At 40.6% G+C, this 25386-nt stretch overlaps 2 protein-coding genes across 5 annotated transcripts in view; one reads left to right on the top strand and one right to left on the bottom strand.

Annotated features, from left to right (window-relative positions):
* Positions 1 to 13373, top strand: part of rab10 (RAB10, member RAS oncogene family) — a 17049-nt gene extending 3676 nt beyond the window's left edge. The window contains exons 2-6 of the mRNA XM_056405458.1: positions 3568 to 3628; positions 6359 to 6497; positions 8577 to 8666; positions 11530 to 11631; positions 12148 to 13373. Coding sequence (XP_056261433.1) covers positions 3568 to 3628; positions 6359 to 6497; positions 8577 to 8666; positions 11530 to 11631; positions 12148 to 12234 — 479 coding nt within the window. The 3' untranslated portion in view covers positions 12235 to 13373. The remainder of the gene's footprint in view (positions 1 to 3567; positions 3629 to 6358; positions 6498 to 8576; positions 8667 to 11529; positions 11632 to 12147) is intronic.
* Positions 13149 to 25386, bottom strand: lats1 (large tumor suppressor kinase 1). Of its 4 annotated transcripts, none has more exons than XM_056405454.1 (8): positions 25182 to 25385; positions 23812 to 24261; positions 23273 to 23393; positions 21109 to 22568; positions 19919 to 20501; positions 18906 to 19088; positions 18181 to 18287; positions 13149 to 18099 (listed from the first exon to the last, which is right to left on the bottom strand). In XM_056405454.1, the coding sequence occupies exons 2-8, from the start codon at positions 24157 to 24159 to the stop codon at positions 17587 to 17589; spliced, it is 3315 nt and encodes a 1104-aa protein (XP_056261429.1). In that variant the 5' UTR covers positions 24160 to 24261; positions 25182 to 25385; the 3' UTR covers positions 13149 to 17586. The 4 variants fall into 4 exon arrangements, 3 of the variants coding, with proteins under 3 accessions (XP_056261429.1, XP_056261428.1, XP_056261430.1); XM_056405453.1 differs by having other exon boundaries at positions 23812 to 24258; XR_008830490.1 differs by lacking the exons at positions 13149 to 18099; positions 18181 to 18287; positions 18906 to 19088 and adding an exon at positions 20832 to 20892 and having other exon boundaries at positions 20363 to 20501; positions 23812 to 24258; positions 25182 to 25386.

Below are 25386 nucleotides of genomic sequence, written 5' to 3'. Positions count from 1 at the left end.
TAGTAGGGCAGTGTCACAGATTTTATTTATTTTACAACATAAGTCTCTTTGAGGTTGGAAACTTCTTTTGCAAAAGGGATTTGGCCAAAACAGCGGCATGAAAAGTTGCAGGCAAAACAGTTCAAAAGCAGAAAACTGTACTGAGAAGATTAAAATAAGCTAACAGTAGAAATAATTTCTGCTGTTTATTTCTCCTCTCTATTTGTACATTATGGACAGACAGCAGATATGTCTTGGGAGAATGATTGCAAGATATGACAAGACTTGGCCCTTCATATAAACCAGGTTCAGACCTTGAGACATATTTAAATCAGGAAATCTGAAATACTGAATTGGGAATCTGTGAGTACGTGAGTCGACGCACCAATCCAGTATCACGTGATGTATTGATAGATTTCATAGTTTCACACCAAGATAAAACAGCAGTTTGCCATTTTAAAACAGTAGCCAAAACAGTAATTTGTGCTGTGCAGCCACTGGCAACTAGTGACAGAGCAGATTGATTTCTGGTAAATAAGTTAGCAGTAATGTCTGGGTCCTGACCCAGATGCTGTCCTATCCAGACCTATAACCTATAAAATATTGAGAATTATTACATTTTGGTGGAGTGTTTCTGTTTTAACTGGTGCAGCTTTTCTAGACTTTACGACGCTGGTCCTGTGATGCTACTCAGCCAATCATAGTGACTCGAGTCAGTGAGTGAGATAGACACGAGATTCAGTCGGAGAAATGTTTAACAGCATTTGACAGCACAAAGTAGTTGGCTACAGTAGTTTGAAATTCTTTTTCCACCTGTTGTCAAGTATGAAAAGACCCAAAATGAACACCATATGCACACTATTTGATTACTATAATAAAAAAAAAAAATTATTGGAATGATTCTGTCCTAGGCTTTTTGATCAATATAAGTGTTTTCCACTGTAAAAACTTAAACCTTAAACCTATGCCATCTAACAATGACAGCAATCATATCACATCTATACAGTGTTAAAAGTATACAGCTGTTATTTTATTTTTTATTTTTATGGATTGGTATCGGATCAGTATTGGTATTGGCTGATACACTAGTTTAGGTAATCGGAATTGGTATTGTTGAGGAAAAATGCGATCGGAGCATCTCTAAAAGGAAATGAACTTTGGGAAGAAACAGCAGAGCCAGGACGTGAAACGGGAGTGTGTTCTTCCTCTGACACAGTACTCATACCTTTGGAGACACAGATGCACAGCTGCTTCTCAAAATACCCCCACTGGAAAACCCCCCTTCTCTCCTCTGTGTCTCGACTTCATTTCCAATCCTCTGCTCTGACTGTCCCTCTCTCTGCACTCCCCTCCTGTTGTGTATTAGAGGTTATGCATATTAAGAGTGCTGAATATGCATAATGTTGCAACCTGAAATCTCTTTCCACAACACATCATGAATTTTACATGGAAACTGGCGAATAGATTCAGTGGAATTTGTACTTATGGAAGGAACGGCTCCTGTGGGATTAAAAAGAAAGCCGGTCATAAACCATGGACTTTCTGTTTAATACTTCCAGTTCGGCATTGGACCCTTGAGGGGTATGCCCACTTTTCCAGTGATTGGGTCAATGTCGTGTGATTGCACAATGCCCAGATTTACTTGAAAGCTTGTCAGTGCACCTCACCAGGAAAAAAAGTGTCACTCACTGTGTTTTTACTCCTCGCTAGGAAACACACTAACACTACACGAACCCTGCTAAGCCTGAGTTTTAGTTGCTTAACTTTTTTAGTGTTATCACAAGTTTTAATGTCTGTATTTCCTGTTTTATCTTTTTGATATACATCTCAGTGAAGGTAAACTTAGCTGTATTTCAAATCTTCTACCCCCCCTCTGTTGTCTCTTTTTCTTTCTGTCCGACTGTATCTTTGTTTCCCTCCCTCTCTCTGGGGTGTGAATAATATTTAGTTAGTCATACTTTGGCAGCCAGTTCCTTCATTATTCTATGGCCCTGCCCCACCTAGAGCACAGCTGTTTCTTGGTCTTTTTAACTAACCACAATTTCTGACCAGAGCACAACTGACAGCTCAGTATTTAACTAGCGGACACTGCTTTTTGGCCAAAAGTGAAAACGTGATGAATCACTGCTTCCTCCGGCCTTTCCAGTTATGACAAAGATGATAATTCTGTTTATTTTACCAAATATTGTGAACCATGATAATTCAGAGTTGAAAAAATCAGTCAGGAAAATTAATGGACAACATTTGATTATTGTGATTAAATTTATACCTTTTGATGTTAAAAGCAATTTTGAAAATGTCACCTCTGAACTTATGGAACGTACAGGCATTATTCACTGTTTGTAACATTTTATTCACCAAAAGATTAATCTCTTATTCAAAGAGACCATCTGCAGCTTCAACATAATTTTTAGTTGCTGCCCTGAGCTGCAGCTAACAGCTGTTGTGAGTCACACTGTCTCAGTCTTCATAATGTTTTTTAAGTGTTTTAAAGCTGCAGCTGACAATTTTAAAATTGATAAATTTGTTGAAAGAAAGTAAAAAAGAAAAAACCCATCTGAAGTTTCCAGATGAAGCCTTCAGATATCTTGTCTTGTCCTACAAGAATTCCATAACCTAAAGATATTCAATTTAAAGCAGAGAAAAGCAGAAAATCTTCCCATTTGAGAATTTGCAACCAGCAAAGGTTTTGCATTTTTCCTGTCAACGAATCGATTAATTGACCAGATTCAGTCCTAAGATGCTTTACAGTTAGAGGCAAGATATCCACCTGAGTAGATTTTGTAGATTCAGTGATCCATAGTTTGAATCACTTGGTGTAGCAGTTAAAAAGCACAGATGTAAAAGGACATAACAAGTAAAATAAAATATAAAAGACAGTAGGCCAAGAAAAACTTGAAGGTAATAAACCTGGATGAAAGATCAGTACATGCAGTGCAGTGTCTTTGTATCCAAAATAATTAAATCCAAAGTCCAATGAATACGGAAAGTGAAAAGTAATCCTCCATAAATTTCCACTGCTGAACAGTTGGTTTTTGTAAAATTCAAAGGTATTCACACGCAAGAGAAAATGTGTGCTCTCGCACCACAGTGTAAACTCTTTAAGGCTTCAACATCAGATATCACTAATATATTTTAATTATACTATCAAGTTTCTAACCAGCTGCGTTTAAGCTCAGGTTTTTACAGTAACGACGTGCGCATGTGCGCGTGCATGCTCATTGTTAGCCAGCTGCTGATCCCACAGCTGTCTGCTGATAGGCTCAAGGTCTGGGCATGACAGTGCAGAATCAGGAAGAGATAATGTTATTGTCTCCCTGATGGAAACAATTGTCACTCACTTTCCATTTCCCTCTCCTGCTAGCTGTCTTTCTTTGGTTGTTTCTCATTCTCTATTGTTGATGTTTCAGTTTTTCACTGTCACTGGGTTTCTGTTTCTCCCTACATCTGTGCTAAAGTCTCTGTTTGTAGGCCTCTATTTATCCATTCATCTATTACTCATTGTTGGTGCTTCACATGCATCTAGTACATGCCTCTTTTTTGATTTTGTGTATGCTGATCTGTGTTTTTTTTTCTTTATTTTCACAGGAATAGACTTCAAGATCAAAACTGTTGAATTACAAGGAAAGAAGATCAAACTACAGATCTGGTGAGTGAGCGTGTTGTTATGAGATGTGTTATTTTTGTCAAGGCCCTGTATGTATTTGTAACCAGGCCAAAGTGGGCAGATACTTCTAACTTTAACTTTGGTAAAAAAAAATTTAAAAAAAAACGTCATCTTTCAGTGTGGCCTCTTCTGTTTGTGTCTTGTTACATCATGGTGAAACATCTGTTCGACATTCCTCCCTCAAGCCCGGAAATATGTCAGAACAGGAAATGGTCATCAGTCTGTCAGGAGGTCTGCTGCAGGGTTATCGTTTTACTCCACAACAGCTGATTTTCCCCAACCGAAATGACTTGATTTTAACACTTTCTTTAACTAAACCTAAATTACCAAAGTTTTATCACATTAATATTAAACTTAGGTTAACAGAGATTTGATATGATTATATGTATATGGCTGCACCAATTCTCATTATCTGATAGAGCTCCAAAAATTAGTATTTTGATGATTGAACGATTCTGAATATTTGCTGCGTCCAGCTTCTGAAATGTGAGGATTTGATGCATTTCTTTGTTGTACATGATAATAACTGAATACTTTTAGGTTACAGATTGCTGGTCAAACAAACAGCACACTGGAGGTATTACATTGGGGCTGTTGGAAATTGTAACAGCCATATTTCATTTTTTGTGAACCAAGTCGTGAATGAGCTCCCATGCTTTGTTAGAGTGGTGGAGTAAAAACACTGAGTGAAATTCAAACATTTATAAAAACCATTGTTGGCCAAATGTTACAAGGTTGCTATACAAAACTGTAATTGATATAGTGGCATTTTTCTGATAAGCAGCAGACAGAAGTCTATTCATCCAAGGCTCGTCATAGTCATTCAGTGTTATCTAGACGACTGAGACACCTTCACATCCACACCCACTGTTATGTGAGAACGTGCTCACAAACGGAAAAAAAAAAAACCACATTATAGTGAAAGACCTGCTGACGTTTAATACAGTGCTGGGAGAGTCTCTAAGGTATGGGTGTATGTATAGCTGACACCATTAGTTGATTATTTAATAACCCATTGACAGAAAAATGAATTGGCATGATTTCGATTATGATGATAAATTAATATTTAAAGCTTAAATACCCAAAAAATGAACCAGTTTTAACTTCTCAAATGTGATTGTATGCTGATTTTCTCATCCCTCTATCATAGTAAATTAAATATCTGTGGGTCGCAGACTATTAGCCACACAAATTACAATAGACAAACCAATAATTAATTTTAAAAAAAGGACAGATCTAAAGTGAAAGGTTGAAGACACATGAACTTCTTTTCTTGTATGTTTACCTTTCTCTAGCACCAAAAACAGAGAGAGGTCATATTAGAAATGTGATAAATGCATGTTGCTGCTGTTGTTGTGTGGTTGTCAAATATGAGCTCCTGTTTACTGTCCTCCTGGTCTTTTGACAATAAGTATGAAACAGTACAGGGACTCAAGGGTCTGTATTCTGCAAGTTTATTGTGTTATATTGAAGGCTCTTCTCTGAACATCTCTGCTGCCTTTTGTGAGTTGTGCATATATAAAACTCTACAAATTTTCTGCATAACAAAATGTAAATACTGCAATAAAAGCATTTCCAAGTGCACTTGAAACTCATAATATATGGTCTGCATCCATTCATGATTTTGATACGATCTGAAATTTGATAACATTTGGCCTGATACTGTCCATTAGGCTTCCTCTATGGCTGTGTGCATTTCTCTCTCTGTCCATATCACATTTTCTCCTCTTCCTGTCCAAGCACATTATGTCTGGATTTAATCTTCATGTATTGCCTCACCGCCTGAGGACGTGGTCATGCTCACCAGATCACAGTTTGAGTCGAATCGTACTTTTAGCCAGCCTCTCAGAGATTGTGGTGAAGCGACCTTTTATAAGTGTAGGTTTGAGTTGCTCATGTGAGGCTGGTGCTCCTGGGCTTCTTCTCTTTTCCTGTATCAGCAGTATTAGATGGATGTTGGCAGGGATTCCCCACACAGGAAAACATCGTAGTTGAGGTGTACGCCAGTGCAGACGTGCGAGGGACATGGTTTTTGCCTGAGGTGGATTTTAATGTGTTTGTACCAGGTTCAACTTTACTTCAATGGCTCAGCAAGTGTTTAAAATAACAAGTGTCCCGCTGGGCCTCAAAACAGCAATATTATAACTTTTATCAGCCTTTATTGGTGACCAGCATTGACGGTAGAGCTGAAATGATGAGTCGATTAAATGATTAGTTGTCAATAATCAATTCATTGTATCAGTATCATTGTATCAGTCAATTTTCAAGCACATATTTAGAAACAGAATTCAGCCTCTATATGAGAAGATTTGCTGCTTGTATCATTATAAATGATGATGATGAAAATAATAATAATTGATATATCAGGTACACCTTATGACAGCCTGTAAATAATGACATTACATTTTCCCAGTTAAGAGGAGTAAACAAAGTAAAGATCTAATAAAATGATGTAAAGCTCATGTATCTTTATGCTCCGTCCTATTTTCTCTTAACAAAACATGTTAAGGTTTGTAGCTGATTTGGATCAATATCAACATCTATGAGGTAATCCTTGGCTCTGATCAAACCCTGCATTTATTTTATGGGCAATTTGAGCTGCGGTACGGTGAAGATCTTAGTTACTGAGCCACTTATTGTTTGGGTTGAAGGCTGGAGTTAATACAAGAAAACAATGGATACCAAATGTCTATTTCTTGTGTGTGTGTTTAGGGACACAGCGGGCCAGGAGCGGTTCCACACCATCACCACCTCCTACTACAGAGGAGCCATGGGCATCATGCTGGTCTACGACATCACCAACGCCAAGAGCTTTGAAAACATCAGCAAATGGCTGCGCAACATTGATGAGGTAAAAACAAAAACACACACACACACACACACACCAGGCTCAGTGACCATATCTTCATGTGGGTCTGTGATGCTTGTCCAAGATCTTAACAGGATTTGATGAGGCTTTTGAGAGAGTTAAGCGTTGGCACTCCTTTTGCATCTTTTGTTTTTATCTTTGGCGTAATGACAAAGTGACAAATACTTCCAAGGGAATGCAGCCAACATGGCTAACTAGCTAGCTGATCTGCGTGCGGTGAGCTGCGCAGCACGTCTGTGACTAAATCACATCAGATGAGCCAGATGTCCATATGCACCTGACTCATTGAACCGTTGTACTGTTAGTACCGTTTTACCTCTTGAACATCAGTACAACACTCACAACATTATGTAAACAATCGTAGTTATTTAGAAGCTTCATACTGTTAATTAGAAAGATTTATATCTTCTAATACCGTAACACAATACCTCTATTAGATCCTTTAAAAGCCTGTGCATTGTGGGTCGCTGAGAAAGGATTTAACAGGATCTGTGAGGACCACCGTTTGCATTTGCATTTTGTCATAATGGATTTAAAGCCTTTTTAAGGGGGAAAAATGTTGTGTAGACTATTGTACGTATCATTTGGTGACATCAGCCTCCAACAGGCCTGATATTTCAGAACCCAATCAGGGCGATTATCAGAGAAGACAAGCTGTCTGTAACATATGGTCAGTTTGTCCTGCTGCTGAGCTCACCCCTGTGAGAGGCCGACGCGTCTCTGTGGGTAATGAGGCCTCTGGTTTACACTCCATTTCTCTGTTGCTTCTCTGCGTTGGTGTTTCTTTCCCTTGCACCCCCCTTTGTGTTTAAAGCTGTTATCTTATTCCCTATCTAATTTAACTTATTATTCTTCCTCTTATGTAAGTTATCTTCTGGGATCCTTTCCAGATCAAACATACCAGATTAATTACTGTCAAGGTTATAATCAATAGTCCCTATTATCTATCTTTATTATTCCTGGGAATACAAAATACTATAGTGTTACAACACATGATCAGTGTGAAGGTGTTACCTTTTGAGTGAAGCGGATGGGGAGAGGCTGCATTTGTGTGGAATGCTTTCTTGTAATTTTTCTCACCCTCGCTGTTAAAAGAGCTTTGAGTCCGGTCGAGGAAAAGGAAACACTTTGCATTTCCTGCAAACGAAGAACTCGGCCTTGCTCATATTGTACCTCTGTGTGTGTGAGGGCTTGTTGTTGACCCTAGAGAATAGGACGCAGGGATTTCTGCTACTTGGAAAGTACAATACAGTTCTAAATCAGTGGTTCTCCACCTTCATTTTGGCTTGTAACTCCTTAAAAACAAAATTATATCTATTTGTGACCTATAATTCAAGTTTGTATATCTCTACTTTCAAGCAAAAGTGTTTAAATTTGAATCATTTTATTGCTTTCCTGGTTCCTCAAATGTGAAAATTTGATGCTGCTCTTTCATATACACGATACTAAACTTTTGGATTGTTGGTCAAAACAAGACATTTTAAGATGTCACCTTCAACTGTGGGAAAAGGAATTTGTATTAATCAGAACATTTTAACAGTTTTTACAAGCCCAGAGAGGTAGACTTATTAGAGCTGAAACAATAGTTTTGATTGTGGCAGAAAGTTAATCAATCACCTAAATCCTGAAATATTTTTTCAGGCAGAAATCCCAATATTTTTTGTTTTATATTATTGTCAGTTGGCATGTTTTACATTTTATAGACCAAATAATTCATCCTGACAATAATTTATGGAGTGATCAGTCCCCGCAGTTGGGAACCACTGGTTTGGATCAATATGTGTGAAGCAGAGTTGTTGTACCGGACCTACTGACAGGTGCAATCATTTCTAGATGCACAGAACGAAAGTAAAAAAGATGAAATGTAAATACATAACCTTTTCATTACCTGTTTGTGTTTGAGTGGGATTGATTGATTGACTCATGGGATCTAGTCAAAATGTGAATGAGTCAAAACAAACCAGTGCCAGTTCCAGTAGGTGTGGGTGAAATCAGCGATGACGGTAACGTTTATTGTTGCTGTTTTGAAGAAGTAACCTCTTTCTTCTTTATCTTTTTCAGCATGCAAATGAGGACGTTGAGAGGATGCTGCTAGGCAACAAGTGTGACATGGAGGACAAGAGGGTTGTACCAAAAGCCAAGGGGGAGCAGGTGAGATGGTGCAGTCCCATGCAGCAGCTATAAGCAGCCCTCTGTCACCAAGGTCCTGCGTGCTGATTGGCTCATTTGTTGCTGCTGCTTTGCAGCTACATGATCAATTTATAGCCCTGAATATAGAAAAACCTTTGTTCATTAACTCTCCTGCACTTAATCATATTTCACTCACTTCTTTACACTGAAATATTGCTGCAGCTAGTGTTAGTAGTAGTAGTTCTGACCTAAAGGAGGATTTTACAAACTTTATACACAAAGGCATAATTCAAACATTCTGTGTAAAGGCCTTGTGTTGGTTAAACTGATAATAAATAGACTGTATATTCTGTATGAACTGGGCCGACCTGTGCAGCAACAGCTGGAAGAGACCAACAAAACCACTGCACTGCTCTCATATCTGCTTACACAGCACACTGGCTCGCTTGAGCATGGACTTCATAAAACCACAACATGTTCGTATCACAGAATAGATATCGTTTATAAAAAGAAAAAAAAAAGGAAATCTTGTCAACAGCATTGCTCACTTCTGTCTTCAAAGTAGTTCTGATGAAATGACATCTGCACTGTTGGAAATATCAAGACCACAGTTCATGTTGTTGCTGAGTGTAGGCTGTGACCACCAGTTCAATCTGCTGGGAATTCAGCGGACTGTGAACAGTGAAATGTGAGGAATGAAGTCTCATGACACAGTGTCATATTTTGACACCAGTAAACTACTTAGAGCCAAGCCTCGATGTACTGTACACAAGAGCCTTGATGTCCGGTCCGATTGGGGCCTTTTAACAAATTCAAAATGACAAAGACTTCAATCACACAGAGTACAGGTGACTAGCAGAAGGTTGAAGATGTGAATTTAACCAAAAATGCAACATACTGAAGTCAACCGTTGACAGGTTGATCTTGGACTTCATGAAACCACAACATTTCCGTGTCACTGAGGATATAGAATTAGTTTTTTTATGAGCTATCTCATCACTCATCAGCGCTGTTGGTGCTTCAAAGTAGGTCTGACACTACCTGTGATGTAACGCATGTGATCTACCTTGTGGAAAAAATATTTCTCCCCACATCTCATAAAGTATCTGATACTGTCTGTTTGCATCCATCATGTAATTTACTACCGACTTGTGGCGGCAGTAGGCAGCAGTCTTATCTATAGTTTGTAATTTTCGTGGGTCTGACTGCGTCCTGTTGGCAAAGGCTGAAGCTTGTCAAGCAGAGAGGGGAGCCGCATTTTTTGGACGATTGCGCATTGAGGATAATCCTGGGATCTTTAATGGGTGACTAACTATAGCCAAAGTGTATGGAAACTAAACTTGCACATCAGAAAATTACTTCAACAGTCTTTTCTTAAGAGTTAAGAGGCAGCAGTAATAAGTAAAGCAGCAAATTACACTGTGATTTATCATCTGTGTGCAAGATCTGCTGTAACTAAGTAAGTAGAAACAGCTCCTTTTAAGGAATAGCTCCGTACATACACGATACAGGATTCTGCACTGTCACTGGAGTGGCATTGCCAGTTAGTAGTTAATATTTTGTAGATTACCATAGAAGTGATTTTTAGATCTCTTTCCTCTCTAGCGCTCATTTGGTATGTTAACTGTCAGCTCAGAAGAATAATCCTAATACTTCTTCAGCCAGCAAGGAGCGTAGAAAGATGGAGAGGTCCGGTCAGAGTGCAGCAAGATTCAGGAGAGAGACAGGCAGCACAAAATCATGAGACAGGACAGGCCTCGAATCTAAGAGATTTGTTTCTGCTACTGTCATGGAAAAGTATGTTTTAGTCTGGTTCATATTTTTCTCACAAACGGAAGATAACTATGCAAAAACTGTTCATTTCACAAGTTTTAACTGCTGAAAACACGGTTCAAAGTTTTTCTAAGTTGCATAAAGAGCTGAGATGCCACAAAATCCTGCTCGTATGTACACGTGTTAAACTAAATGCCTGTCGACATTGATTTTGGGATGTCTTGGAAGAAAGTTGACAGTTGTGAGAGAAATGTGGTAAAATCCTTCGGTCTCCGATCCAAAATGGTGGTTCTGGATCTTGCGGTGAAATGTCTGAATTTTGCCAAAGGTCGTTTTCGGTCTGAAATAAGCCAAATGCCAGACATGTAAGATTAAATTCTCTCTGTGTGACAGCTGCTACGGCTCACATTTATCCAATCAGAATACAACATGAAATGAAACAGAATACAGTTTTGTACGTGCTGTTTACGTTTATGAAAACCAGAACCCACAAACTTCCCTTGCCAAGACTGGGTCCACGCTCTCCTTCTCTTCCTCTTGGGCACATCTTGTTTATTGTTTTGCTGCATTTTAAAAACATAAATGCTGATGACACACCTCTGCTTTTTTTTCCTATTTACATTGTAGTGTTACAATTTATGGCACAATGTGACATGCTTGAGGCACATTGATACCACAGAGTGTAATAACAGACGTTTGCAAATGTTCCCTTGCAGAGGATTGACTGTGGTGATGTCACCTACTGCACATGTCCTCTGTTAGCATATAGAGTTTGGTCACCTGATGTAATCTCAGGTGTAGCACCGCCCAGTTCCAGAGATCTGCTCAGCCGGAACAAGTGAAAACACGTGTGTGTGTGTGTGTGGGGTAGCAGCAGCTCTGTTTCAAAGCAGACTAGCAGTGACTAGTCGGTCTGCGGATTTAGCAATACCTGATACAGATCTGCTTACTCATACACACACACACCTACTGTGTGTTTGAGTTGGTACTAATGCCAGTGATACCTGATCTCTGTTCTACACAGGAGATCAGGCACTTTATTTTTGGATGGGACCTTCTTCAACTGTTTCCACACTCGTCGTTCTAACTCTCCCTCCTTTCTTCTCCACAGATCGCGAGGGAGCACGGCATTAGGTTTTTTGAGACGAGCGCTAAGGCCAACATCAACATCGAGAAGGCTTTCCTCACGTTAGCAGAAGACATCCTCAGAAAGGTGCGTGCGCTGTGCGACTGTGTGTTGAGTTATAATTTTAAGACATGAGTATACACGGTCTAAATAAGTACTTTTATTAGATGGAGTGATACTGTATCTGGGGCCCAGACTAACGCATATATTTATCAGGCTAAAGTAATCCTGTTAATTCTCATCCAAACATATTCGCATGAAAATAAATATCTCGCTGCAATAACACGCCCAGTCCTAGCCAAGGTTAAAGGGATAAATGATGGTGGCAAGATGACAAACTCTGAGACACTGTCTGCAATCAGAGATGTTTCTGTTCTGTTAACATCATGGTAATCAGGGCTACAAGTAATGATCTTTTTTTATTTTTATTACTGATTAATCTTGTTAGTTTCTCCATGAATAAAAAGTCACAAAATTGCAAATAATGCTCATCACCTTCATTTGTGAGAAGCAGGACTCTGTGTTTATTTTTAATCAAACAATAATATAAATTGCTGTTATAATTAATCTTATTTAACACGTGTCCCTTTGTGTTTTTGTCAGACGCCTGTAAAAGAGCCCAACAGTGAAAACGTCGACATCAGCAGTGGAGGCGGAGTCACAGGCTGGAAGAGCAAGTGCTGCAGTTGAACAACTCCTCTGTTTCACTCACACTAACGCACACAATCACACACACACACACACACACACACACACACATATATATAGACACAGACATACATACACACACACACATACACACCCAGACGTACACACACAAACACACATATTCTCTCTCTCTCTAACTGCTAACTCTAACTCTCTCGCCCTCTAACCTGTCTCATGAGTTTTTCTTGCACACTGACACTCTGTCTGTCTCTTTATCAGAATAAAACAATAAACCACTTCACTCGTTTAATCCCCCCTCCCTTCCTCTTCCTCCACCCCCCCTCCACCGCACCATATTCTTCCATCTAATGATCATTTTTATTTCTGATAAAAAGAGAAATCCAGTCACATTTCTTGTCATATGTTTTAAAGGTTGTAAAAAAAAAGAAAGAAAGAAAGAAAAAGAAAAAAGTGTGAAAAGACAAGCTCATATTTTTAATATTTCCTTTGCCTGAGCGCACCTGGTTGGACACCCTCACCTTTCCACCCCCACCCCCTCCCCCCCCCGCAGCACTCACCTTCAGTCAGAGGAAATAAAAATAAAAATCAAAAAAAGACAAATGTAGGATTAACATTTTGTACATTTAGTGAGGTTTCTGTTGTCTAACCGTATTCGGTCATTTACAATTTGTTACCAAGTGACAGAGGCGTGGCCAGCTCCTTTTGTATGTGGGGGTTTATTTTGTCCTGTGCCTTATATGGAAGATGGGGGCGGGGCTGTGTGGTGGGCGGAGCCACATCCACCCAATGAAATTACAGTTTAATATTCTGTCGGTTCGGGCTGTCGTCATGGAGACACCGAACCGAAGCAGAAACGTTTGAATTTCTCCTCCAGCCAAGAGAACGGCATTATACAGTATGTCCTGTTTATTGATGTTTTATTTTTGTCTGTATGATTTTATTTTACTTTTTTTTTTTTTTTTTCCCTATTTGGGTTGAATTTTTTTTTTTTTTTTTTTTTTTTTTTTTCTTCCTGCATGCACATTTCTTTGGGTTGGAAGCGTTTCTGTAACGTTGTGTAACGTTTGCCACTGGGTAACTGTGGGCGGGAGGTACAGAAGTTCTCTTTGGAAATTCAAACAATTTTGCAGATCCATTAAAAATAAGCTTGTTTAAGTTAACTTGTTTGTCCTCAGTGATGTGTAGTTTCATGTCTCCATCGGTGTCGGATTTTAAAAACTCAGTGTTTACTCCATTTCTAACAAGCAGGAAGTTTGTGACCTGAAGAGGGGACGTTTTAGTCGAAAAAGTGACTGTGATCAAACGTTGATCTTCAAACTTGATGTGAAAATAAACCCAAATTACAAATTTGCCTTGAGGCACGTCACACAATTTGAATGAGGGAAATCTTAAAAAAAAAAAAACTTTTTAATGGGTGAAGGAAAAATGGAAGAAACCTCCAGAAGAGGACACATGCAATAGATGTCATGTACAGAATAGAGCAACACTATGGACAATCAGGTTGACAGAGTATAAACACAGAGCTCCAGTGTTTAGTTGAACTGTCAGACGTCAGTCATCAGTATCTCTCTTCTACATTGCTGCATTTTAGAGCACATCAAAAGATGGTGGACACCTTCCCTCCAGGTTAATCCTCTTGTGTGTTTCAAAAACCTGGGGAGTCAGCCAGTGATCATGTCATTGATCACACTTGTGTTTGTCCGCCCTGATGATCAGAACCGTTTTGTGGCATCCTGCGTGGCGGGAAGCAAAAACAAACAAACTTTAAAATCAGTATTAGTTTGTCAGTGGGGAAAAAAAATAAAAAAGAAATGTCTAATTGTCTCTGATTAGAAATGAACAGATGAGTCTCAAGTGAAAAACCTACTGAATGTCGGATTTGCAACATCTCCGCTCTTATTTAAAGCAAATGGGAAGTTTTAAAAACGTTGCAGGGTCACATTAACATCTGATGTAAAGTGAACTATGAGAAAAATTGGTAAATCTATGAGCAAAATTATAGTGGTAAAAAAAAGACAACAAATCATTGCACTGTCTAGACAAAAGTTAGCTTGAAAACAAATCCAGTCTGCACAGCTCTGTGTTTTGATATACTTTAATCACAGGAAATTATAAATTTTCAAATTTATATTAAAATCGCTCAAGTTGTTATTGTGACGTGTATGGACACTTCAAACTTTCATGGTTTAAGTTAACAGTTAAAACTTACACACTAGAATTTGTTGTTGGTACAAAACATTAAAGTGCACTGTCCACATCAGTGTGTACAGACATTTATAGTATTAGTAGTGATACGACAGTGGCGCTTATGGAAGTGGGTCACTGGGCCTGTTTGCTGGTTCCCATCGTGTCTGTGTGTGGCGCCCTCTGGTGGCAGCAGGCCTGAATATCACCACACTAACCTGAATCCTTCTCCTGATTCTGAAGTTCACGTGTTTATTTAAAACTGCTCATTCTGAGGTTTTATTGTTCATATTTGGATAAACTGCAGGGAAGTTTCAGTCCAGGCCAGAAGTATTTGGACAGTTGTACATTTTCTGTCCTTCAGGCTCTGGGCCTCAGCACGTGCAATTTAAAATAATGTCTGCTATGTAAACATGCAAATCTGAGCTTTGATTTAAGTAGGTTATGTCAATATAGAAGCATATTTAAATAAAAAATATATAAATGAGTCAGACAATGGGAAAGTTATTAGGTATTTTCTAAGTGTTTTGAGTTCTGCTTTTGCTCAACTTTCTTTGTTCAACATCCTCCAGCTTCTTAATTGTGGTTTTTTTTGCTGCTTTTCTTGGTTTCATGTAGTGGTGGAAGAAGTACTCCGATATTTAATTTGAGTAAAAGTAGCATTGTAATGTAGTGTAAAAATATTCAGTAAAAGTAGCCCATCAGAATGACACGTCACATTAATGTATAATTACTGATGCATTAATGTGACACCACTTTAATGCTGCAGCATGTAAAGGTGAGGATAATTTGAATCACTATTTAGTCTGAAATAACCTCAAAAGTACAATATTTACCTTTTGAAATGTGAATTTCAATCGATTACTTGAGGAAATAACCATCAGATAAAATTTGATAAATAAATAGTCTGTTGCTGCTTCATACTGATACAACTAATAAGAATACGACACGGTTGGTGTGGATGTAAAACATGTTTTGTTCTTTACATTCTTTATTTATCACCCTCTTCCCTATTCCCAAACCTCCCAGAGCAAATAATGTACACAAAAATAAAATTCTCTCTCTTACAATGAAAACACAAAACCAGTGCAGAGTGCCAGTGGTCACCATTAAGTCCATAATAACTACATTCAGAGATCTTTTCCTAAACACACAGAAAAGTACAGCGGGTTACAAAATCATCATGGTGATTTGTTACGGAGAGCCGTCCTCTCCACCCATCCATCCAGTTTGAAGTCGGATGTAGTGTTTTTCACAGACAGGAAATGTGAACATTACTTTGAAGGAACTGGGGCTCAAGCTTCCCCCCAGGTGGAGTATTACAGAATGAAGTGATCAGGTGCCTAAGGGCAAGGCATTTCTGGTTGATACCGTAGTGTCACATTAAACATTAACTTAATGGTCTTGTGATCGTTATTTTCTAAATGTGGGTTTGAAACCCACCTATTCAGTGCTTTGGTTGAGAGACGAAAATGAAGTGTGAACAGCAATGAAAGAAAAAAAAAAAAGAGATTAAATCTATTTTAGAGTCGTATGAATTAGTGATTTTGGGTGTTTGAGAGACAGAAATACAACACAACGAGAGAAGGCAGCAGCAGCGGACACTGACGAGGGCCTGCCCTAAGAAAAAAAAAAAGAAAATCAGCTGACAGGGAGGAGAAAAATATTTACATCAACTGTGTACAACTTAATTTATAAATACATTTTAGGTATAAATTAGAAAAATAAAACAAAAACCTACTGTAGTTCAATCACACTACTGCTACTCTCATTTTAAAATGCCAGTCTGATTATTAACCCTCTTTATATTTGGTGAAAGGTAACAAAAAAAAAAGGAATAAAAAAGGCACAGCAATGAATAATTAGAGCAATTTATCCCTGCAAATTTCTATGAACACTAAATCCCCCATTGCAACAGACATTAAAATATAAATTAAGACGATTTTTTTTTTTTTTAACCAATAAATGTAATTTAACAAGAATTCCCACACTCAAACAGCGTCTACACTAGCAGTTACAACTTTCTTAAATAAATTAAGGCTTTAAGGGGGTACGCCAGAAGTCGTCAAAGAGAGCACCCTGATTTTTTTATTTTTTAAATTTTTTTCCTGCTTTCGGTTCCACACATCAAACAGCGTACCTCTCACAATTAAAGGAACACTTCAACATTTTGGGAAAACACTTGTTTCCTTTCTCGCCAAAGGTCAGACGAGATGATGGAAACCAGTCTTGTTGTGAGGCTGCAGCTCTGACACTCCAGGAAGACTCTGCTACACTTGACTTTTTAAGTGCACAAGCCAAAAATAATAATACGGTTATTGTTCTATGTCAAAAATAATCACCTATTTTGTATTTTCCGGTACCGTTTTGTTACGAAATAAGCAGCTGTTGTTGCAGTGATATTAGGACAGAAACATGAGGCCTAGTGCTTTCAGATGCTGTTTGTCAAGGTTGAGTGACCGTTCAGCTGGATGGCGTCTGAAATACGGTAACAAAGCCTCCTAGTGTTCAGTGTTAAAGCATGAGCTATAACCAGAGCTGCAATGATTAAGTCCATTGACAGAAAATTGATTGATTTTGATAATTAAGTGACTATTTCTGTTATTTTTTCCAACTTCTCAAATATGAGGAGTTGATGCCTTTATGTCATATGGACATGAAACTGAATATCTTTAGTGTTTTGGAGAGAAGTCAGACTTCTGAATACATCACTGAGCCATGACAAAAATTATAACTGCCACTTTTAATATTTGTATTCATTTGTGACATTATATAGATAAAGAGATTTGTCGATAAGGGAAATAATCCTTTTCTGCAGGCCTAGATATAATGAGTTAATTAGTGTGTGCTTTAAAGGTAGTGTTTCCAGTCTTTATGCTAAGCTAACCAGCTGCTAGCTGTAGCTTCATATATACTGTACAAGTATGAGAAAATACCAATTTTCTCATTTATCTCTCAACAAGAAAGCTAAGTAGTGTGTTTTTTTTCCCCCAAAGTGTCGAAACCATTCCTCCAACGTGTCGTGTGTTGATGTGATCTTGTTCTGCAGAGCGTTCTGACTCATCCTACAAACATACTTTCCTATGTTTAAGGTTTTAAATGCTGTACCGTTGCAACCCCCCTTCACACACACACACAAACACCCTCCACAAACTCTTCATGTACAAGCAGCTCAGGCGGCTCCGGGTGCTACACGTAGACCAGGTCTCGGCCCTGTGCTGCAGAGCTACCGGCCGCCTCCTGCACCGGGTCCTCTGAGTCCGCCTCGTCCTCGTTGTAGCCCTCATACTCGATGGGTTTGGGGCAGCTGTACGGGTGGCCGTTGTCGTCAAAGAAGCGGCGGAAGGTGAACTCGTAGAAGGCGTGCTCCGGGTGTTTGCCGTTGCGGAACCAGCCGTTGAGGGTGTCGTTGTGGTTGTCCTCGCCGTCGCTGTCGCTGCTCCACAGCTTGTCCGGGTCCACGGGGTCGAAGTTGGAGGTGTCTGTGGAGTGGGCGATGGTGGGGATGTAGGGCGCCACCTGCTGTCTCAGGTCGCTGGAGAAGTCGATGGTCTTGAAGAAAGAATGAGCTTTGATTTCGTCCGTACCGTTCTTACCAAGGCGATCCTCGGGGCCTCGGCACAGTTTAACGATGAGATCCGAAGCCTCTGGGCTGAGCTTGGCCGGCGGGGGAATGTGCAGCGTGCTCTTCCAGTTTATCACCTGGTTGCAACAGAGAGATGACATTAGGAAACAATGAACTCATGCGGATGCTTAACATTTCACTGCACGTGCCTCACATACCTTCAGCTGCGTCTCCAGGGGAGTAGTTGCTAAGAAGGGAGGCTGTCCAACGACCATCTCATAAAGGATGACACCGACGCTCCACCAATCACAGAGCTGCGTGTATCCTGGAGAACGTTAAAGACAGTTTTACATCAGTCATCTGCAGCATCCTCATTTCTCAGGAGGGTTTGAAATTATGTTCTAATTTGTTATTATTATTTATTATAATTATAATTTGTTTGTTCTAGTTTTGATTTCGCTGCATAATTACAAAGGATAACAACATCTACTATTGGTCAGAGGCAGCTCATCAAATCTCCATACAGCTGAAATGATGCACCATCAATAGACAGGAAATTAATCTGTAACTAATTTAATAATTCATTGATCATTTGTCAAATGCCAAATACTTTCTGGTTTCTGCTTCTCAAATGTGAGAATTTGCTTCTTTTCTTTGTCATATTTCTTTAGGTGTTGGACAAACCTTTTTGTCTCAATGACAAAACAACAGAATTTCTCGGCAACTGAACATGTTGGAATCTGAGAAATTGTGATGTGGTAAAGAAATCCCATATAAATTATAAACATAGGAGTCGGTTTCAGCAGATACCTTAAGTTAAAGTACACACAGCTCTTATGAAGTGTAAACACATTAAAAGTTACTCATGCAAAAACATCACAATCAAAACAAATGAGTGAGTGACATTGTGAGAGCGCTGCCCTCTGTCTCTGCTCCACTGTACCTGTTCGGAGCAGCACTTCTGGTGCTATGTAGTTGGGCGTCCCCACCAGTGAATGAGCCAGACAGCGCTGGTGCTGCCGGGCCTTCCTCCTCTCCAGGGGCTTCAGGCGGTCTGTGCAGCGGCAGTTCGCTGGGTCTTCCCATTCCTTACTGAAGTCCATGCTGTCCTGCCTCACATGGTCCCCTGGAGACGGACCACAAAGTACAATGCTCATTACTTTGCTCGTTATACTGATCAGCTGAGGCTTTCTGACAGCTGGCATTTAGCATTTTCATGATTTCCAAAATATCAGCGTCACATTATTTCTCACTGTGTCTGAGGCGTTCCAGGAATTTGGATATTTTCCATCGATATCTAGTTGTTTCCTGACAGAACGTTAAGCAGCACTTGCCTAGCAGAGAAACGTATTCTTGGCAGGATGCAGGAGCTCGAAATTAGATTACTGTTCATCTTCTGTTGGAAACTTTATAACCAACACACAATTTACTGGATTAAATTATCTGAATGTAAAAACTACCTGGACCCTCTTTCTGAACATGCACCAGTGTCCTGCATATTAACGGTGTACTTGCATAGTTTGACTGATGCCTTCATCAAGTTAGTACACACCGTGACACAAGACTATTACACTGTCACTACTTTAATACATGAATACCTCACTCTACACTGGCGTCATGCCCTCCACTTCTTTTATCAGGACAATCAGAGAATCAGAGTGCTAACAATGACACAACTGATATGGCCGAAATAATTAGTGGATCAATAATGATTTTTGTAATCAGTGGATAATTCCAGACTTGTTCTTGGAAATTGTGATGTGTATGCGTTTCTTTTTGCCGCCATGTTGTGATTGTTTTGTACATTACTCTGCATTACCATGGGAGTCTTTATAGTAAATGTACTGTGAGTTCATCTTCTCATTTTAAAATAATCTTATCTGAGGATTTACTTTAGATAACAAGGTGAATTTAACGTTACAGACGACCTGTCAGTTAATGAAAGGTGATACGCACCACTCTGGTAATACTTGGAGTCATGCGTCCAGCGGAAGCCAGTACAAAGGCCAAAGTCGGTCAGCTTTATGTGTCCGTCTCGGTCTATGAGGATGTTATCAGGCTTGATGTCGCGGTGGATGAAGCCCATCTTGTGGACGCTCTCCACGGCGCAGGTGAGCTCCGCTATGTAAAACTGAGCCAACTCCTCTTTGAAGATGCCCAGCCGGATGAGAAGGCTCATCATGTCCCCTCCAGGGATGTACTCCATGACGAAGTACAAGTTGTCCTTGTCTTGGAAAGAGTAGTAGAGACGCACCACCCACTCGTTGTCGGCCTCAGCCAGGATGTCCCTCTCAGCCTTGACGTGGGCCACCTGGTTCCTCAGCAGCACGTCCTTCTTCCGGAGCGTTTTCATGGCGTACAGCGCTCCCGTATCCTCTTTTCTGGCCAAACACACCTCACCGAAAGCGCCAATGCCGAGGGTCTTGATTCGTTTGAACATGGATTTATCCATCTTGGCTCGCTTTAGCCGGATGTAGTTGGACTCCTTCTGACAGAGCATCATACGCATCTGCTCCTGGGCTTCTGAAGACAGACCCACCTGAGCACAGGACAAAGTCAAAAGCAATTTAAAACTAGATATAATTTGTAAATGTATCAAAACAGCACATAAACTCCTGGTTAGACATAAAACTGGCATTAAGAGAATCAACTGTAGAAAACCAATGCAAATAAACTGAGATGCAAAAATATGTTTTTTATGTGTTGAAATTATCATTTTAGTCCAAAAACAAAAATGCACAAGCAGTGACTTTATTGGTGAGATGAAGATCATGGAGTGACATGCATTTCCTTCAGCCACAGGGGCAACATGCTTTCATCAGATGTATGCATTTAAAACACAAAGAGCGGTCTCTCAACAACAGCTTACGTGAATAACTGATGTGTGTATGTCACAGGGCAGCAGAGATACCTTTACCTTTTTAGATCAGCTGTTAGTGACAGCAAGGAGAGAGAGGAAGAAGAAAGAACAGCTGAGAAAAAAGTAGAATAATATGATGAAGACATCTCAGAGACAAATAATATGCTGATGATAGTTAAAGGGGAAAAAAAGGTCGGAAAACAGAGAAAAGTCAAGAGGATTGATCTTTAGCTGCGATCGATTAAGAAAGAAAATCCGTTCAACAATGTTGTTACTGTTTTCTCACCCTTTGCATCTCACTTTCCAGCTGCTTCCTCCTCCTGATCCGCTGCTGGTGGTTCTTTAGGATGTTCTCCACATGTTGCTCCATGAAGAACTTGAAGGCCTGAGGGGAGTACAGTGCGACTCTGCCAGACTCCCCCCTCCGCTCCTCATCTTTCTTGTTACGGCGGACAGGAACGGGCGATGTCGTGATCTGCTTTTTCTCCTTCTCTGTCGCCGCTGTGCCTTTGGGGTTTTCTGCCGTCTTGTCTCTGGAGTTGTCACCGCCGCCGACTTCCTCCTCCATGGGCTCATCTCTGCCACAGCTGATCTTATTGGCACCTGGATCGTATGCCGGGGGACAGGGTGCAGATGTCTGCTGGAGGAGGTGCTTAGGGTAGGGCGGAGGGGGACCCTGGTAGCTGGGTACCTCTGCTACTACAGGGATCTGAGAAACAGGAGCTGAGGGTTCTGGGTAGGAAGGTGCAGCTTGGGGGGGTGGAGCCTGCTGCAGCCACGGAGGGTGTGTGGGCGCAACTGCAGTGTGTAACTCAGGTTTGTGAACACGCATGCTTTTGACTGGCTGCAGGATGGGAGCTTGGGTGATGGCAGTGACTGTGGTGGCTGAGGGCTGGGAGCTGGCTGGGTGGGCCGCTCTGCCATTCAGCTGGTGGTTGTTGAAGGAGTTAGACCGAACTGGGATGTTGTGCTGCCATGACGGGGACAGATCCTGGTTGCTGCTGTTGCCAGAGGCGGACTGTGGCTGGTTAGAGGCCAGAGGGGGTTGGGACCAGGACTGAGGAGGACCTATGTTACACATGTCAAGGTTGTGACTATTCCGGTTGGGTACCATCATGGACTGAGGGATGTTCCCACCGTTGACGTAAGAGGGAGAGGGTACAGGTCCTCCTGCCTGCATCTGCTGATCAGTGGGACTGTGCCGGCTGCTCTGGTTCACTGGGTATGGGGGAGGAGGTTGTCTGCTGCCCCCCGCCATGTAGTCTGTCTGAGGGGAGCCATTCTGAGACCAGCTGGAGGGGAAGGTGAACTTACTCCCTCCAGAGCTTTGCATTATGATGGGCTGGTGGCCCACAGACACTGGGCTGATCCCACGCTGATTCTGAGGTGCTGCAGCTGGGTACCCATCAGGCCAGGCCCCCTGCGGTATCGGAGAGATGCGTGGCACAAGGTAATCCATGTTGCCAGAGTAGCGCTTGGTTGATGGGTTGCTGTCCCAGGACGTTGCAGGAGGCATGGCACCGCGGTTTGGTGGAGGTGTCACACTGCGTACCTGAGGTGGCAGTGGAGGGTTGACTCTCTGGCTGTTCCCAGGGTGACCTTGTGGGAAGGCAGGAGGTGGTCCGGGGCTGTCAGAGCGGTACATTATTCCTTCTACCATGATAGGACCATGTCGAGGAGCCAGAGATTCTTTAGAGCCTTTCCAGCTTGGCCTCCTCAGCACAGACTGTTGCATATGGGAAGAACCTACAGACACACAAAGCAGTGAAAATACAATCAAGGTAAAGTAAGAGGCTGAGTTTATTCAGCAGAAGGGAAACAACAGTTAGAATTTTTTCAGACAAAAACTAATTCTGATAATGAGCAATAACTATTTAAACACTCTATGATTTGGCCTGTAAAAAGGTTAATACCATAATAACTATAATCAAACCACAAGACTTTCTTTGTGGGATCAACAAAGTGAGTAGGAGGATACATTTTTTTTTAAATCCAACTGAAACTAAAATAAACATACACACTCATATATAAACACGACTTTCCCAGATAACAAATCTTTTGTGATGTGGTTAGTCATCATGAACATTTGACTCAGCTTTGCCTACAAAGTATTTACTTATTGTGGTTTTAATAGAGGGCCAGAACTGTTGTCAAAACACTCACACATACAAAGTACTTGTTCATAATACAGTATGTTGACGACCATCACAGTGGTTACATATTACTACAATGAATACCCCCTTCAATGTATTATTACTGACATTATGTATGAAAATCATAAACCTATTTTCGAGGACAACTTCTTTCATTATGAGATGCAGTGACTCATACTCTCTTTCTCAGCGTGTATTGTTCATTTCTTAAAGCAAATGTCCCAAATCCTGCAAACAATATCAAGGCTGAATAAAAGAGGAGAACCAGCGGTTAATCCCAGCAGACTGTTTACGTACCTGGGGCTTTCAGGCCTGTAGTGTTGGGGTTGGCAACAGCCATCTGTTCCCTCATTGAGTCCTGGTAGGTCAACTTACCACTGTAGTCTATAGCCACCCCCACATTGCGACTGTTGCTCGGCTAAAGGACGCAAAAAAACAAAACAAAACAAACATTGTATTTTTTTGTTTAAGCAATTAATGTGTGACAAGATGCAAACAAGCTGAGTGTTTTTGTTTTTTTTTACTATTAATGTCACAGCTGATCACTACTGCACTGCATACCATTTCATACCTGGCCTGCACTCAAAACAAGTGGCAATTGCCAACCTCAAAACCACTTTGTATTCACAACTGTACAAGCTTGTAATTCCACTTTTCATACTTGTCATTTTTCAAATTATTCTGGCCTAAACAAAGTGCACCAAGGGATTAATCTGTTGCAGAGTTATGTATAAAATGACATTCTTCCACAATCCTTTACAACAACCTGTTTTGATAACGAAACAAAAAACAACAACAACAACAAAAAAAAAAAAACACGAAAACACTCATCTCACCTCCTCGAAACCTACAAATGGGGGTTCCAGTGACATGTGCTTGTTCACCTCAGGGCCTGAAGTGTTGGGCTCGTTGGCAAAAGGCATCAGGGATTTCCGGATCTCCTGTAAGGCCTTATGATAGGGGTTTTTGGGGTTGCTGCAGCGTCCTTGCTGCCTTGGATCCTCAGGAAGCATTTTTCCAGCTCCACCTATGTCCACTTTAGGTAGGTCAGAAGGTTTCGGCAGGTTGCGCAGGCTGTTCCTTATTTCCTGCAGCATTTGCTGGCTGTTGCCACTGTAGTTGCTGGCGGGGAATGTTTTGGGCCTCATCTGTCTGTATCCTTCGGGTTTCTCCCCTCTCTTCATGTAAGAGCATGTATGATGACTATGAAGGGGATGAAGAAGATGTCACTCAGTCCAGGGTTGCAGCAAAGGGTAGCAGGAATCTGACTTCACATCTGCATGCTGCTGAAAAGAAATGTTCAAAACAAATCTGTGATGAGCAGGCATGCAGAGCACATGTCATGTTACCTAACAGGTTGGACAAATATGATGTAGAGAGTACCTAATTAACCGATACTGACAGATAAACATCACATGTGGAAATTATATATGGAGATTATTATTAGCCAGACTTTCATATTTGAGATTGAATTAACAGATAAGGACAAATAGATATTTTATAGATCCCTAAGGAAATGTAGGCACCCCGTATCTTATTCAGTACAGTCAATATAAACCAATGCAAAACAAACATCTGAAGTTACATCTGCTGAAGCAAAAAAAGGCAATAATAACTAATAATCAGACGAAAACTGAAATTAATAGTAATACTAATGAACCGAAAAATGACAAATGACAAACAGAGGAATGTCTAAATAATAATACCAGCTGATAATATGACATGGTAAACTAATAATAAGCAGCTGGGAAGCAATATAACACGAACATTAACTAAACAAAAAGGCTGATTTTACTGTTTTATTATTTTAATTCCATATAAACCTAGTGTGCAGACTTAAAAGTAGAGAAACCTGCCACCAAAATGAAGATTACACCTTCACAAAACGAGACCCCGTCCACTTGCTAGCGTCGTTAGCACTGTCCGCTAACAGAGCGCTACTTCAACGCTAATCCTTCTGCGTCGAGGATGCTAACATTAAGCGCTAAAGCTATTTGCCAGATTCGCCTTAATATCCCCAGAACGCAGCGATCAGATGAGCCACTAAAATGTTGCTCTCTTTATTTCACTTTGCATAAAATCAAGCGGCGCAGCAGTGCCTCGGCGGCCCTGTGTGTTAAAGGCATCCATTTGCTGCTTGCTAGGCTAATTCAACAACAGGTTGAGAATTAGCCTGCTAGCTCGTTAGCCGTGTTTGACAACTGACCAGTGTCTGTAGCTGCCGCTTCCCTCGACACTTGTCCTATTTTGACGACAAACGACGTTTCCTCGACCTTTCTCAGCGACAAGGACACGATTTTGACTTCAAATGTCCTTGTAGTGTCGAGCTGGTTGGTTCCTAGTCGTGTTGAATTCCTGTGATGTCTGAATGACAAGTAAAACAGCCGCAAGCTAAACTCCAAAACAACACA

The sequence above is a fragment of the Seriola aureovittata genome, chromosome 19, assembly GCF_021018895.1.
Source record: "Seriola aureovittata isolate HTS-2021-v1 ecotype China chromosome 19, ASM2101889v1, whole genome shotgun sequence".
Lineage (NCBI taxonomy): Eukaryota > Metazoa > Chordata > Actinopteri > Carangiformes > Carangidae > Seriola > Seriola aureovittata.
This window is presented reverse-complemented; position numbering and strand designations above follow the sequence as displayed.

Excerpts from the sequence above, each read along its gene's own strand:
- lats1 (XM_056405454.1), bottom strand. The coding sequence starts at position 24,159 with ATGAAGAGAGGGGAGAAACCCGAAGGATACAGACAGATGAGGCCCAAA. Across the intron at positions 20,502-21,108 it reads TGGAAAGTGAGATGCAAAGG|GTGGGTCTGTCTTCAGAAGC; the intron begins GTGAGAAAACAG and ends TCCTGTGCTCAG. Across the intron at positions 18,100-18,180 it reads CCCTGGAGACGCAGCTGAAG|GTGATAAACTGGAAGAGCAC; the intron begins GTATGTGAGGCA and ends TGTTGCAACCAG.